We start from the raw sequence: 16,558 nt of genomic DNA, 5'->3' as shown, positions 1-16,558 counted from the left end.
GCACTATTTATGAAATGATGAGTTAACTTTTTTATTTTGCTCCTCAAGAGAATTGTTCTGACCGAACATTAATTAATCTGATTTTTAATTCAACTCCATCATTATATTTATATATTTATTCAGATAATATTTAGCTGTAAGAAAAGTATTTATATTTAACTTTGATAGATAAATAATAATTTATTTTGTATGTGAATAAATCACAAATGAGCGAATGTAGATTACGGTACAAATTCACGTTCTGTGCATTATTCGATCCTGTGTATACATACTTTAACTGTCGAGCGCTACACAGACCAGCTTTAAATTTATACCATTTTTCTTAACTAGTGTGTGTATCTAAAATGATTTAAAACAGAATATATGTAATTTGTATATGTGCGTATGTGTCTGAGAGTGGGAATCAGTGATAATTTCAGTAATGAGTAAGCGTGAAGTTCGCACAGTGATGACATCAATTATTTAAATATTATTAGAACTCGTTCTAAAAATTTAATATCTTTTATTAATTCTTTTATTCACATAAATATTGTTCAGCTTAAACTTTTTTGCTTTTCGATCCGCTAATATACGTCGATTTTTACCATTAGACTGTGTATTTGTATCAACACTATCCTCGGTTTCATTAAAAATTTGAAAATCTTTTTATATTCTATGGACTGAATTTTATTCATGAATTACGTGCCTTTTTTATTTTTTTAGAAGCTTCGCGCGCAATTGTCTATTTATTTTATTCAAGAGGAGGTTTTTCGATACGTTTAACGATATCAAACAATATATAGGACCTTAAAAGTAAAGAACATGTTTTTGCCTAACGAAACGCACGCGCGTCGATGATGCTGCAAGAGCTCTAGCAGTCAAATAAGCTTTCAATCTTCGACCAACGAATCCAATTCAAACAACATACTACCTGTTTTCAGTATAAATACTATTCATTTAAATATTTCAATTGTGTTCAATATAATTGTCTATATTTTTCATTGTAATAAATTTTACTACTTTAAATACATATAAATTTGCATGATACATGCAATTTTGATATTTTTGATATATGTAGAATAATATCTAATCAAGCTGAATTGTAATCATAAAAAAATTAAGTACCACTCGAAGTACTATCGATATCTAAATAAAACCATACTAAGATAGAAAATATTAATTCTATCAATGATAATTCAATTAACTACAATTGAAGTAGTCATTGATCAAAATGTTTTTCAATGATTCTTATTGAAAAGGATATCACCATATGTATAGGTGTTTAACTTATTTAGGTGAAAAGTTATTTCCATAAAAAATTATAAGACAAGAATATGCAAGAAAAGAAATATTAAAATTAATTAAACTCAGACAAATTACCTAAGTAATTTTGTAAAATTGAATTGTTGAAAAAATTATAAATTACCTTTCAATTAATTTAAGAAAAATTAGAACCGAAATTATACGGTTTTATGAACCGGTTATGAATGTTTAAATGGTCATATTTGGATTCATTGGTTTGAACAGAAGAAGTTGATTTGTGCCAGCAACTCTACAATGTGTCACATTACATTTATTAAGAGGATTTTCAATCCATTCGAAACACAGATTATATAAACAACATGCAACATATTATCCTATAGCGTATTACAATGCTTGCTATTATCAAGCTCTGGATACACTAATACCCACTCCTATTATTATTATCTCCATAAATTATGTCATGAAGACTTTCTTCATTTACTTTCTCTTTCGTGTGTGTATTTACTGATTTATATATAAATGTAAATATATACATAGGCGAGGGTACGTACGCGCGCATATATTTACTTTTCGCTACGCGTATGCACGCAGTACCTCAATACAACACCTCCGTAAAACCGGGATAGGCTTTGGTGTGCAATTGGCCGAGCCGGACGATTTCAAAATTACTCAAGTTTTGAATTTTCGAATGTAATTAACCGCCGGAACTATAATTTTTTAATTTCCACACTATTCTAGTTTTAAAAACTAGATACTTTTTGCAATTTGCAAATTCTATCTGTCCTCATCCAGCCCTGCACAAATAAAACATCGTGTGATTTTTCCCTCGAATCGCTTACGTGTTTTCTTACTAATGCTTTCATTTATCCTTTCAACTAATTAACAAAAACAGAAGTAGTAAACCAACAAACACACTCGGTTTCGCAATGACAAACATACATAAATGCAAGTGCTTTTGTGTTTGTATATGTTTGTATTTTTATTTATAGGTACTGACGAATATCTTTCTACCAAGACATTTTTATTATTTGCTTATCATTTACTTCAACCTGTGAACAAAAAGAAAAATAGAAAACAACAAACGCGATTTTTTCTTTTTTATATATATGACAACATACTTCTATACGTTTAAATTATTAACTCTTCATCCAGAATTTTTTTTTTAGATTTTTTACTGCAACTTTTTACTGAAAATTTCTATTGTACTAACTTATTCAAATATAAGCACGAAATAAGAATAAACAGAAATATTTTTGTCTCCTTAGCAAATCGTACTACCAAATTATTTTTTTCACATATACATTTACAATATAACTATACACATACGTCTCAATGGTCTTGTCGCGTTTTTCCTACTCTCCATGCAATAATTATTATAACTTTATATACTGGTAATAATATTTTATATAAATAATCCATATGTGTGTGCATGCTGTATATATGTCTTATATGATATATATGTACGTATGATATATATCACACATATACACATATACACATATAGGTATATATCATTTGCTTTACTTAATCATCTCTATACATCCATTCATATGTCTAGTTTTACATTCGTTTTATTTAGATTTTTTCAAAATTACTTATCATTTCCAACGCAGACATTCAAGAAATTTTTATCTTGATATATAATTTCAAACACGTCATGCACAATTACAAAAAGACATGTTATCTCTTAAATATTTTAGATATATTATATGTAGAGTATGAGCGCAAATCTAGAAAATGTGTCGATCCAATCTATTTATTTTTTAAAGCTCTTAAATTCAACTATAATTTATTGTTAAATACAAAAATGTCAATACACTTATTAAAGTGCTAAATTTTTTTGTATTTATTATAAATATTTTTTAAAGTATAAATCTATATACAAATCAGTGAAAATTTTTTTTTTAAAAGCACAAAAATCCTTTGGGATTCTTAATATTATCGACACATTTCCAGAGAGAGAAAAAGTTTTCGCGAATTATTTCGTGTACACTATAATTTAACGCCATATAATATTACAGAAAATAAATGACAAATGAGACAATTCCTTACCTCATATGGTAACTTAACAAACTTAAATAAAAAAAATAGAGAAAAATATGAATTTTCAGTCGTACTGAAAAAATTACATATGATACGATTTTATCTCCGCTCAGCAGAGACACAACGCGTCTGAAAAATGAAAAAATATTTTTTTTATATTATGTAAATAGAATATGTTTTTAATTCATCCTACAAAAGTTATGCAAAACAAGTAAAAGAAAATTTATATACAAACTATAATAGTACTGCGTCCTCGTTTAGTATAGTGTCTTTGTGCACTTTTCTCTCCCACTTTTTTTATTATCTACAATCATATATTTTGTGTTTTCATATTTGTTTATATGTATATAACTTTCTATCGAATTTTTCAAATATAGTATTGTTAATTTTCGAGGTACACCGGCAATGGTAAACAACCCTGAAAATATCAACCCAAATCTAATCAGCCCTTTAACTTATTTTTTTCTTCCCACTTTTTTCCTTATCGTACACCATATTTTTTCATGAAATATTATCTCATTCAAATTATTATATACTGTTGCACTTTGACGCAGTGCTTAAACTTATAATTAATTTTTTTTTCATCTTTAAGCAAAATTTTTTTCTATAGATATAATTTTTCACTTATACATATGTATACAATCAAAATTCTAATTTTATTTTTCAATTAGTTTTCATCATAAAAATAGTGCAACGTCATTCATTCGTATCTTGATTTCTCACGCACACAATTTTACGTCTATATTTTTCTATTGCGAATACAATTTTAACTTCATTTTATTAATGTGTGATCTTTTTCACATTTTTTCTCGTATTTCTATAAAATATTAAATAAAAAAATTTATTTTATCGTAATAACATATTTATTCTGTTTTTTATTGCAATTGAATGAAATTCAAGCCTAGTGAAAAAATCTATTTTTATTTTCTTGTTGCAAACAATTGTAATAATAAGTTGATAATTTATTATTTGTTTCTAATTTACTACTACTATTAATTAATAATAGTATAGGAATTATGAATTTTATGATATATGTTTCTTAAACCAAAGCTAATAGATGTAAAAATGCAAAAATAAAATTCTCCCTAATAAACTATTCTTGTCTAAAGTAAATAATTATTTAATACCTAGTTTCCATTGAAGTAGTGATCTATCATCTCATTTAAGTGAAATAACTATTTTAACTAGGAAGTATTGAAATGATGTATAACTGAAAATAAAGCGTTGAAAGTAAATATAAAATGAAGACACTTCCTTCATAATAATTACGTATCTAAATCTTAATAAACCATATGTACACATGTTCAAATGTACGATTGCATGCTTACAAATATGTAATTAATGCGAATATATATATCTTGGTTGTAGGTATTTGAATACATTAAAATATTACTATTAGTTGAAAAGGCTGTGAGGTAGCAAGTTTTATACTTTTGGTAAATTCATGCAAATATACGTGCATATTAGTTTATGATTTTTAGTCTGGTTATTGATTATTATCGATCCGTTTAATATCTATCATTTGTATTTACTTATACCGTTTGTTTACTTCATTGTAACTCATTCTGTTTAAACGATACTGTCTTGGATGTATAAAATGCCTCTCATAATCTCTGGTTTTAATATTAATAAACATTAAATAAATATCTATTGCCTATTGTATTTGATATAAACAACATTTTAGTATTATAGGCATATCGTTGTGAGATAACTATAATAATACACTATTAATTGTTCTGTAACAAAAACTATCTTGAACTATTATATTAAAAATAATTAGGAGAAAAAATTTGTTTTAAAAATTTGTAAATACTGCAACAATTAATATCGCCATACTATACTGACTAGAAGTATCCCTAATTATTTAAGCTTCCAATCCAGTAAGATTCAATTGTCTTCCAATTGAGTTTAAGGTGGTCGAGTACTTAACTTTGACATTATAACATTATACAATTGGCATTGACATCTATAATTCCTGATATTGTTAAAAAATAAAACAAAATCAATCATCGCGATGTTAAAAATATAATTTTAAGTTTATATTTAAATTAAATGTGTGTAAATGACTGCTTATAAAAGCAAATCTTTTTAAAATATACAACGTACTGTATGAGTACTGAAAAATAAAGTTTTGTACTTATTAGTATTTGTACTCTGTTAATTCATTTGAAGCAAATGAATACAAAATTTATGATGATAAGAATGAATACACTTGACTTTAAAAATTGTTTAATGTATTTTTTCAAGAGAAAATGAAGAAATCAAAGACAACAATAGTAGTTATAATATTAATGGCACTCTCTCCCGGTGTGAAAACGGCACTGTGACTGGATACTTCATGAAATTTTTAATTTGTCATATCCTGATTCTATTTCATTTTAAACTATTTCTTCTCTTATCATCATATTTGACGACCAGGCGGCAACTATGTTTAATTATATTATTTATGTATTTCACTTATTTATTAATATACCTATAAAAATCGCGTTTTACTATTGCTTCGGACAAAAATCCGATATTTTCTTAAACACTGTAAATAGTTAACAAAATGATATTGATTGTTTTGCTCTGCAAATAAATGCATATGTAATCCTGACGCGTCACAATTGCCGCTATTGCATTTTCCTATTTTTTCTTTATTTAGTGAAGTCTCGTGAAGAAGGCGCAAAATCATCCTCATTTGTTAAAGATAAGAAGATAGCATACATACAATTAAATACATTTCTCTATGTATATACGTATATACGTACGTATTTATGTGTATATATATATATATATATATATATATATATATATATATATATATGTATGTATATATAATTTATTTTAAAAGTGCAGGCTTAGTATGTATAAAAATATTTGCATCAATTATAAATCGTTGCGTATCCCGCTCAGGGGCAGAAAATTACGTACAAAAGGCGCCCTGTATATTTTTCGCATTTTACTAACTATATCGTTCTCTATTGCACGTACGGAATCAATCGATATATAAATATTGCAGTCTTAATTATGATGCACCGCAAATATCCTTCACGAAAGTTCAAGCGGCAATTATGCGCGATTATCGTTGATTCTTGTTTTATTTCTTCCTTGTTAATGTTCTTAAAATTCAATTATCATGCATATACTTTAGTAGTAGTAGTAGTAGTAGTAGTAGTAGTAGTAGTAGTAGTAGTAGTAGTAGTAGTAGTAGTAGTAGTAGTAGTAGTAGTAGTAGTAGTAGTAGTAGTAGTAGTAGTAGTAGTAGTAGTAGTAGTAGTAGTAGTAGTAGTAGTAGTAGTAGTAGTAGTAGTAGTAGTAGTAGTAGTAGTAGTAGTAGTAGTAGTAGTAGTAGTAGTAGTAGTAGTAGTAGTAGTAGTAGTAGTAGTAGTAGTAGTAGTAGTAGTAGTAGTAGTAGTAGTAGTAGTAGTAGTAGTAGTAGTAGTAGTAGTAGTAGTAGTAGTAGTAGTAGTAGTAGTAGTAGTAGTAGTAGTAGTAGTAGTAGTTTGGCACTGTGCATAAGAGGCATTTCCTTACTTTGACTTATAAACTTAAATTCTATGTATAGTCTTGTAAAAATAACATTACGGCAAATTATGGGCTTATTGGCTCAATAGACTCAGTTTCAACAGTTATTATCAATATGATCATTTATCAGCCTATCGCAGTTCAGTTTAGTTTAATTCTTTAATCTTGTAGACGTCGATATATTTTTTTAAAACTATTTCCTCTTCGTTATAAACTATAGTCTTTGTATTTATTGCGGTAACGATAAATTATCAATTCTCTTTTAAATCTTCTGTTTATAAAAGGGTAATCATTGAATAGAATGGGTGTAAAGATCGTTTTCGTACCTCCGACGCACGTCACAAACAAATGTGCATTATCACTCCTCGTACGTTATCCAAGTTTTAGATTGTATTAATTAGTACTCTTATATTATAATCATCATTGATATGCACACAGTTTGATGATAGATCTATGTTTTTCAAGCTTTATGTAATATTTATGCTAGTTCTATACATCTTTCTCAGTGGCGCTCGGCAACGTCCTTACGACCTCTGACTTTGGATAAACAACCACTCTACTCCGTCTTCTACTTTTTAACTCTCAGCACGACTTCTTGGGAGTTAGAATTTATAAGAATGGTGGTGGTGAGAGGACATATGTTCTCTGCGATACTTTATTAAATGGTTTAATCTTTACTCTCGACCGTTGCACTTTTATTGACTAGTTTTATGTAATTCTCGCTGCGAGAGTTGGCTCGCACACCATGTATAGATTTGTGGGAAGATTAAGGCTAGGGAGGATATACAGGAAGTCAAATTAGTCTGCATCTGTGTGTACATATGTGTATATGAGCCTGTGTAGATGAGAATGTAGATGGATGGATAGCGGGTCACTTGGCTCGCGACGCTTTCGAAGCGATGCTCGTTATGCTGCCAGCGCGCCTCCCGCGGACTCCCAGCTACTGTTGCACAGCATCCGGTACTGAATGATTAGCCTGTTGAAGGGCTTTTAGGCTCAGTTCAGGCTTGTGTTCCCGGGCAATGTGCCGACGTACGGTATTGTTCCGCGTAAAAGTGCGCGAACAGAAAGGACACGGTACGCGGATACCCTGATGCCGCTGACGAATATGTGCCCGCAGGTTCGTTTCATAGCCATAAAGCCTCTCGCAGAACGGACACTTCAGCTTCTTCCCTGAAATAAAGCAAATACATTACTTGTGATTTATTCGAAATTATATAGAATTTACTCTATCTATTTCTTTAGCTCAAATCTTACGCTCCATATTATTAAAAGCTGACCAGCTTCTTTAAATTCTTCATAGCTCCAAATCATCATGTTGTGAATAAAAAAGCTAAAAAATATTGAATAGTTCAAAAATGAAAATCTGCACCGACTATTTAAATTTTAAGTATCGATACTCATGTGAATATATGACTGAAACATTTTATTCACTTATAAACTAGTTATATTTGTAAATACATCAATTCAATAAAAAAATTAATGTACACGTCTTGTTTTAAACGTTAAATTACTTTTTAATTAATTTTTTAATTTAAAATCACATATAGTAAGAATTCTCAATGTGGCTGATCAATTCACACTAATGGAGCTTAAGGAATATATTAAATTAACATTTAAACATAACTCGAAAAATCGACAATTTATCTCAAAAAAGGATCTGAAAAAGGATTGATTTAATACAGGCAACCAACTACACATTAAAACATGCACACGCGCCATCGTCGTTAAGTTCCTTCACACTCCCAGCATCCACAGATGGAAGACCATGAAATGAAAAAGGCGTAGAAAATGCGTCACGAGCAAGGAGATAAATAGGTGTGTGAAATGTTTGAATTGTATGGAGGTAGGGGGGAAGAGTGAAGAATAGAACGAGAAGTAGTGGAAAAGATCAGAGGAGGGAATAAAGCGGGTGTGTAGGCAAAGAAGAGTGCGAGACATGTGCCGTTTGCGTGGCGCGTTTGCCGAAGCATTAGAAAGAACGCGGCTTTTGATTTCTCGCCTGCTGCAAGGCCAAGCAAAGTGCTTAATTTATTTCCAGCTGATGCGATTAAGTCATCAGCCGGAGTCTTACGCGCACTACAAGAAAAACGAATCTGCCTTCCCTTGACATTCCACCGCTGCCTAACATTGACGCGACCTCACAGAGAAGGCACACGTGCTGCAATGTCCAGGACCTTGCAGCACTCTTTGTTACCCGGTCATCATTTGGGATATAAAGTTTGCCGATTGGATAGATGAGAAATGTTAGGACGATTTTAGGCTCGCAATTTTCAAACGCTTAAATAAATACAGATATACAACAGCTTTGTCAAATAAATGACAGCTTTTACCTAATAATTAGTTTACATTCATTGTCATTCTAATATTAGTTCAAATTAATGTATTGCATAACAAGTGCTCCGCATCAAGACAAAAAAACAAAAATTATTTGGAACCACTCATATTACATTTCAAGGCTTCTCTAGCTTATTAATGGCATAAAATTATCTAGGGAAGATTAGGTCCATTATATATATATATAATTAATTTTTATTATTAATTTTAACGAATAATATTGCTAACTGTTATCGAATATAATAAATATTGAATGTATCAAATTTAATTTACCAACTAAAATTCAAGGGCAAGACTTGATATATCCAGATAAAGCTGAATTTCTTTTTTTAAGCTAGACTTATATATAAATGAAAGTGTATGCGTGTATACGTAAGCTAAATCAGACGAAAACGGGGATCAGTACGTTCGTGGTGATAATCTCAGTACACACACTATACCCTTGAGTAATCAAGCGTGAAGGATCCTACAGAATACAAAAGCAAATTATGATGTGCACCGTTAAAAAAAAAAGTTAATACGAACGAGTTCTTCGTACTCACGATGAAGCAAAGAGATAACGATTGCAAAAGAGGAGAAAATTATTACAAATTATTAAGCAAAAAACGACACATCATTATGAAACGGTATAATAAGGGTTTGAGACTGTAGAAAAAAATACCTATCCGAAAAAATTAACTTTCTGAAAATATACAGCAGATGCTGCTGTTCAGTACGTTAATCAAGACACTTTAGAATCTTGTCTTGATCATTTATATATTTCCTCATATTTTATTCTCGTTCTCATCGCCATAACTCTCACACTCGTGTTTCCATAAACACGTTTTTGAAATATTTCAAAGTTTGGAAAGCCAATAACACTTATCAATTATTGCTATTTAGTAAATATCAAAAGCCCTGTTCAATCCTACGTGTCAAGACTTTCAGATCAGTTTGTGATCATGATAATACCAAATTACAAATTAAAAAAATTAAAATAAATATAGATATAAAAAGGTAACAACAATTTTTCGTTGATAAAATTCGTTGATATAATGAAGTCGAAAAATATTATATAAAAAGTTCATAATAGTAATTATAGTCACTATATCGCATTAATAATAATATCAAAGAAGAAACACTCGAGATAACTGATTTTTCTAATGATTTTTCTAGTAGCCTGTATTTGAAAAAAGGATTTTCAGTACCAACCGAATTTAACAATATAAATTAATAATGAACTTAATAATTGTTAATGCGTATAAATACAAATAAAATAAAGGCATTAAAAAAGAAAGCATAAAAATCGGATTTTGCTCAAAAGATTATAAAATATAGTAAAACAAAAAACATTAGATATAGAAACAGAACGTCGAGCAAACACGTTTTGAAAGTTGACCTTCGCATCATCTCGAACTTCTCTCTCACCTCTGCCTGTCTCTCTCTCTCTCTCTCTCTCTCTCTCTCTCCCACACACACATACTCTCTCTCTCTCCCTCTCTCTCACTCACACAAGTTCTCGTACACACACACCAAAATAGCGAACAAGTCAAAAACAAAAGAACATGAGAGTAAAGGTTTAAATGTATTAATGACGAAGGGCTACAAAAGAGTTAGAATTACTGAAGGAGGACAAGAACGTGTTTACGCATATATGTATATATGTAAAACGACACACACCCAGGAATTCGCGTGGTCCCCCCATTGTGTGCGTAGAGGGTCACGAAGCAAGATACATATAAAACAACGCAGATAAAATGCGGGAGGACGGTAGAAATGAAAGATGGTGTAATGGTTCGCTAGAGGGGGAAATAGTAAGGTTAGATTACGAAACTGCTACAGTCAAGGTCTATATCCCATCTCCCTCACACACGTGCGCGCGCGTGCTCAGGCAAAAATTCTCTCACTCCTTCTTGTAACTCTGAAAATGTGATGACTGACTACTGAGCTCTTTTACGATTACACGCTTCTCCTTAGTTAGAAACCTGTTAACCACAAAGCGTATTTCTATTTTTCATATATAAATAGTTTTAAAAATATATCACTTTTTAAGTTAAATAAAAAAAAATTTATTTATAATCATATCCAAATTTAAAAACTTAAATGAAATATCTTCATATTATTCATAAAACGAATTAAATGAAATTACAAGATCTAATGCGATTAATAATAATTTAAAAACTTCGTTTGAATAATTACTTATTCATTATTAACAATCAATAATCAAGTATATTATCTTAATAAATAAATTTTATAATATCGTATTTCATAAACATATATTAATATTTTATGAAATCTTTTAAATTTTATATTTATAATTTTATATAACTTTTTCTTCGAACAATATAACAATACGTTGTAATTAGTTTTTCATATAGAAATAATTAGTTATAATACAAAAATTCAAATGTTTAAATAGTCAATTCTTACTATAATTTATTATTGTTATTAACAAAGTATCTTATTCTATCAACAATTACTACTTAATAATTTATTTAAATATGTTGTATTAAGTATCTTCACGTGCTAAAATTGAGGAACGAATCCATAAAAATCTAATAACAGAAAGTAATATAAAAGTTAGAAAACATAAAATACGCAATAAGAACGTGTGTTGTTGCTCAATCGTTGCATTTCCAGGAAATTAAGAAAGTTGTCATGGAGCGATCTATATAGCCCCCTCCCAAACTATTCAATCATAGCTTACATAAAATCTGCAGTAATGCTTATTTGTAGTCATACAGAATTTGTAAAAAAGAATGCCCGAATGAAAACTGTTTTTTTATCACCGCATTGGCGACTCTATCAACCAGACCTTGACCTATTTCGTCCATTAAAACGAAAAGAAATGTCGAAACTCACACTAATAGCAAGAGTATAAAGCCAAAAAGAAAGGAGGAAGCGAGTTAATCGCTCGTTCACAAGATATGCATGAGAAATCTAGTTGGATTCTTATGAAGGAAGTGCAAGATTATGCGAGAGAAGGTGGGGGCACAACGTACGCATGCGCAAAATGTGAGGGAAAATCAATGCGCAAGCTATGAAGCATCCTTAACTTAGACGAATTCAAAAGATTTGTACACTACGAGAAAACTCAAAAAAGGGATGAACACAATTTTGTGCCCACAAGGTGAGTTTGCCCTTGTTTTATTTTCTAACCTCGTTCATCAAAATTTTCGCATACATGATAGACAACAATGAGACATGACAATGGAGGAGAAGTAATGTGTGATCGTATCCACTATTATATTAATTTATTTGAATAGAAAAATTGAAAAAGAAAAAGAAAAAAAGAGGAAGAGTGCAAGTAAGCCTGAGATAATAAATTGTTGAGAATACTTTGATGTCAACGTTCTTTAATATCTTTAACTATAATTTTTAATCAGATCTAGGGACAATGAGAGCAATGCTTTAATTTACTTTTTTCTAATGTATATAATGCTGTATATCTTCGGAATATATGAAATTTTTTAATATTCGACAAATCACGTGTAGTACCACAGGAAGAGTAAAGCTGAACAAAATTCCAGAAGCAATTTAAACTAATTTTTTTATAATACCCTTTTTACTGCATCTACAGAGAAAAGAGAAGTATAAGTAATTTTTTTTATCTTGAATACTCATAAAAAAATTGTACACACGCATGAAAGTTGTTTATCTGAAAGAATGTATGAATATTAATAATTAACGTATTTCGTCCACCGTATTTTTTGTTTTATTTTCAATGCAGCTATTAAGTCACAGTACATTGCAAAAACTTTATTTTTTATAATAATTTAATTTTAATTTTTAGTAATAATCTCATAAGGATTAGAAAACTTTATAAGTTAGAAAATAATGACCTTCGTATCTATCAATTTTACAGCAATCTTCTAGGTCTATTTAAACATCTGGCTTTTTGAACCACTGATACGGTATATAAATACTTTGACTATAAATAAATCTTTTCTCTGATGTAATTTATATTTTACTCCTTTGCAAATCAGTCAATTTTCCTTATTATATTTACATTTTATATTTATTGACATCTCCAACTCTCATCGTCAATTACATATTTTTAAATAAAATACTTTGTTAAAGAATGATGTAAACTATGGCTTATTTAACTTGTAATTTTTAAAACTGAAAAACAAAAAAATAAATAAAGTTTATGTCTTGTAATAAATAAGTGCCTAATAATTTAATGAAAACTATTTTTATTTTTTTTCAAATAAATAGTGCATAACATTATTCAATAGTAGATATACTCTGATTAGTAGCTTAAATTTATATTATTTCTATAAATAGTTCTAAAAATTAATCAGCTAGAAAGTTTCAAGCAGTTACAATATTTCGAGCAAATTTTCACTTTTCACTCTATGATGATCGGTCTAATAAAAATACTTATAGTTTTCGTGTGAGAACGTGCATTTTTATGGCTGAAAGTTGCGCACGCTGAGAGAGAAAGAAAAAGAGAGAAAGTGACCGATACTGTAGGCGTCACCTCCTCGCGCCTGGATGGCTCAGCAGACGCATTTACAAACTCACGCGCGTGTACACATTGATCGCGCACACATGAATTGTTCATAGCCGCAAACGGCACGTGCACTCACACATGCACTAACGCTTACGTATGTGCACGCGTACTTCTTTCAGCACTTATATTATTTACTCTTTCTCTCTACTGTTTCTCCCACTACCAATTGCCTAGCTTTCTCTTTTCATATAACTTAAATTTTGTATGCCCTTCCAATAAACAATAAAAAATGTATGCGTAATTTGATTGCAAAAGGAAAGTTTGTCGTAGTTCCGTCAACCCTTCACTTCCACCCATTGCAAGTGTGTTTATTTTTCGGTACGTATTTCATTTATGCCTACATCATAAGATTATAAATTTACTAATTAATCATGTTACTCAGAACATCTACAGATGTATTCCAATTTTTCAATGTTTTCGTATTTTCATCAATTTATTATTCGTTTTTTCTTTGGCAACCATGTTTTAATATTTGTATCGATTCGTCAATAGGTGTAGGCTTCCCGCGCTGCCCCTGAGTAGGTGGTGCCCACTTACGGTCGCGTCCGAAAGCCTAAGCCATCTCATAACATAATCACATTGTACCTACAATTCTTGCAAATATAAAATTAGCATATTGTAAAATATAAAATGTAATGCAGGATATTGTATTCGTATCAAAAAACATAAGAAATGACAAAAAGAATGCTGCAAAAAGTACGACTGTAATATAATTGAAACTATGGAACTATTAAAATAAAATTTCAATTCTATGCGTAATACTAAATTTAATTCATGTTGAATACATAGCTTTATTATCTTCGTACGTAAAATTATGAGTTTTATGTCTATTTTAATTTTTGTTTTTCAATTTTGACTTCAAATAATTAAAATGTACATAGATAAATAAATCAAGTACATTTTGTTTATAGTTGAACTAAATTTATGAATACGTTTTATAAGTAATCATGAATTATTACTTCGAGAAGAAACTAATTTTATGTTTTAAAAAAAAGGTAAACCAAAATAAGAAAAATGAAATTGCTATGGCAAAGAAGTAAAGAAAAACAGAAAATAAAGCACTTGAAAGTACATAATTCCATTGCGTTATGTATTATACTGATAAAAATGTTGATTACATGAGATGACCTTGTGACGAAACCCGCGCTTAAGGTTATTACGTGAGCGTGATGTGTGTTCTATTCGTATATATGCACGAGCGTACGCAGGTGTGTATATATGAAAATTACTATACGATTTTAATTGAATAGTAATGGTTACAATTATTACTACATACGAATGTATGGCGCGAATTGAATGGTATGGTTTTTAATGTTTAGACTAAACTATTTGTTTTACAAATGTTTTACAAATGTTTTACAAATTCCATACTTATTTCGTTCATTCGATATACATTACCTCACATAGAATGCTTTAAATGATCAAAATGCTTCATTATAGGCGATATTAAACAGTCCTGCTATTTATTCAATTGGTTTAGTTTAGATGTATATTCAGAAACGTGTTTTTTACTTTTACAATGGAACAAGCCGACAGAATTTTAATTATATATGAATTTGTACACTATAACATTCTATATTAATACTATTAATAAATTAATTAATTTCTATTACACAATATATATATATATATATATATATATATATACATAGACAAATTATAATATATACCATTCGTAGAATAATTTAATATTTAATAAAAATCCTTGAACTAAATTAGTAATGTAGTTATAATTACATATTAGAAATTGTTCGAAAATAATTGTTATAACATATATATAAATTTTTTTTAATTACAATATTAAGCATTAAAGTAATGAGATAAAACAGTAATAGTAATGATATTAAAATTTTATATTCCCATATACATTGTATAATTATACATTTATCTATTAATTTACGTAAATGAATAATTTTTTAATAAAAACATCTGTCAACTGCCTTACTTAGATAAGTAAAATTCTAACTTGCAATTAAATACTTTAATTACAAAGCAGAAGTTTCAATTAGTATCAACTATCAATATAAACAAGTCAGACGTTGAAAATTAAATGTTAATACTCAATTTTCTAATTCTATTGTTAATTTACAACGAGCTCCTATTCTTTTTGACTCCTACTAAATGAGTCCAGTGAACTAAAGAAGAATTTCATTTTTTTACCACTTAGAACAGTAAACTTTAAAACATAACTCACACTCCAAGAGTTTAATTTGATTCATTTCAAGTTATCATTATATTCTAAAGAAATATATCGGGTAAAGAGAGAGAGAATGAAAGAGAGAATGAGAGAGAGAGAGAGGGAACTTCTTGGCTCAGCGATGAATACCATTAGATACAATATCTAATGTAGACGTAAGAAAATCGACAACAACAAGATTTCAGTGTTGAAGGACATGCGACGCGAGGGTGAGTTTTCAACGTGACAGTCGGAGCGCCTCTACAAATAAATATATATTTTTTCAACATTATTTCATTATTAGTAAAACTTTGTATTTTTCGTACTATGAAATTAATCAAATCATTGACATTTATTCTTGATAATCATATAACTGTCATAATATAATCAGTTCTATTAAAACATAGACGGTGGAATAAGATTTACAGACTGTGATGGCTTCGTTACTTAAAACTTAATTTAGTTCATTTTCTGTTGAAGTTCCTTATTTTCATACATATTTATTTGTAATAATTACAAAAAAATTATTTTTGTATCATATATACTTAATATCATGTATACTTGTTTTATATCAGAATACTAGAAAAAGTATGGATTTATATCAATATACAAATGTAGTCGCCACTAGAAACGTTATAAGTCAAATATAATGACGAAATGAAATGTCAAGGAGCAAAAAGAGAGAATGAGAGAAAGCGTGAGCTTTTTTGTTAGCCTAGTACTTTCCATATAGGATACCTTCATCTAGTTTGCACAAA

At 29.3% G+C, this 16,558-nt stretch overlaps 1 protein-coding gene across 1 annotated transcript in view; it reads right to left on the bottom strand.

The window, feature by feature from the left end:
• Positions 1 to 6,924: 6,924 nt before the first annotated feature.
• Positions 6,925 to 16,558, bottom strand: part of chinmo (Chronologically inappropriate morphogenesis) — a 63,584-nt gene continuing 53,950 nt past the window's right edge. The window contains exon 7 of the mRNA XM_011504652.1: positions 6,925 to 7,965. Coding sequence (XP_011502954.1) covers positions 7,733 to 7,965 — 233 coding nt within the window. The 3' untranslated portion in view covers positions 6,925 to 7,732. The remainder of the gene's footprint in view (positions 7,966 to 16,558) is intronic.

Source organism: Ceratosolen solmsi, unplaced genomic scaffold, assembly GCF_000503995.2.
Source record: "Ceratosolen solmsi marchali unplaced genomic scaffold, CerSol_1.0 scaffold58, whole genome shotgun sequence".
NCBI classification, from domain to species: Eukaryota; Metazoa; Arthropoda; class Insecta; order Hymenoptera; family Agaonidae; genus Ceratosolen; species Ceratosolen solmsi.
The sequence above is the reverse complement of the archived record's forward strand: the minus strand, read 5'-3'. Positions and strand labels throughout refer to the sequence as shown.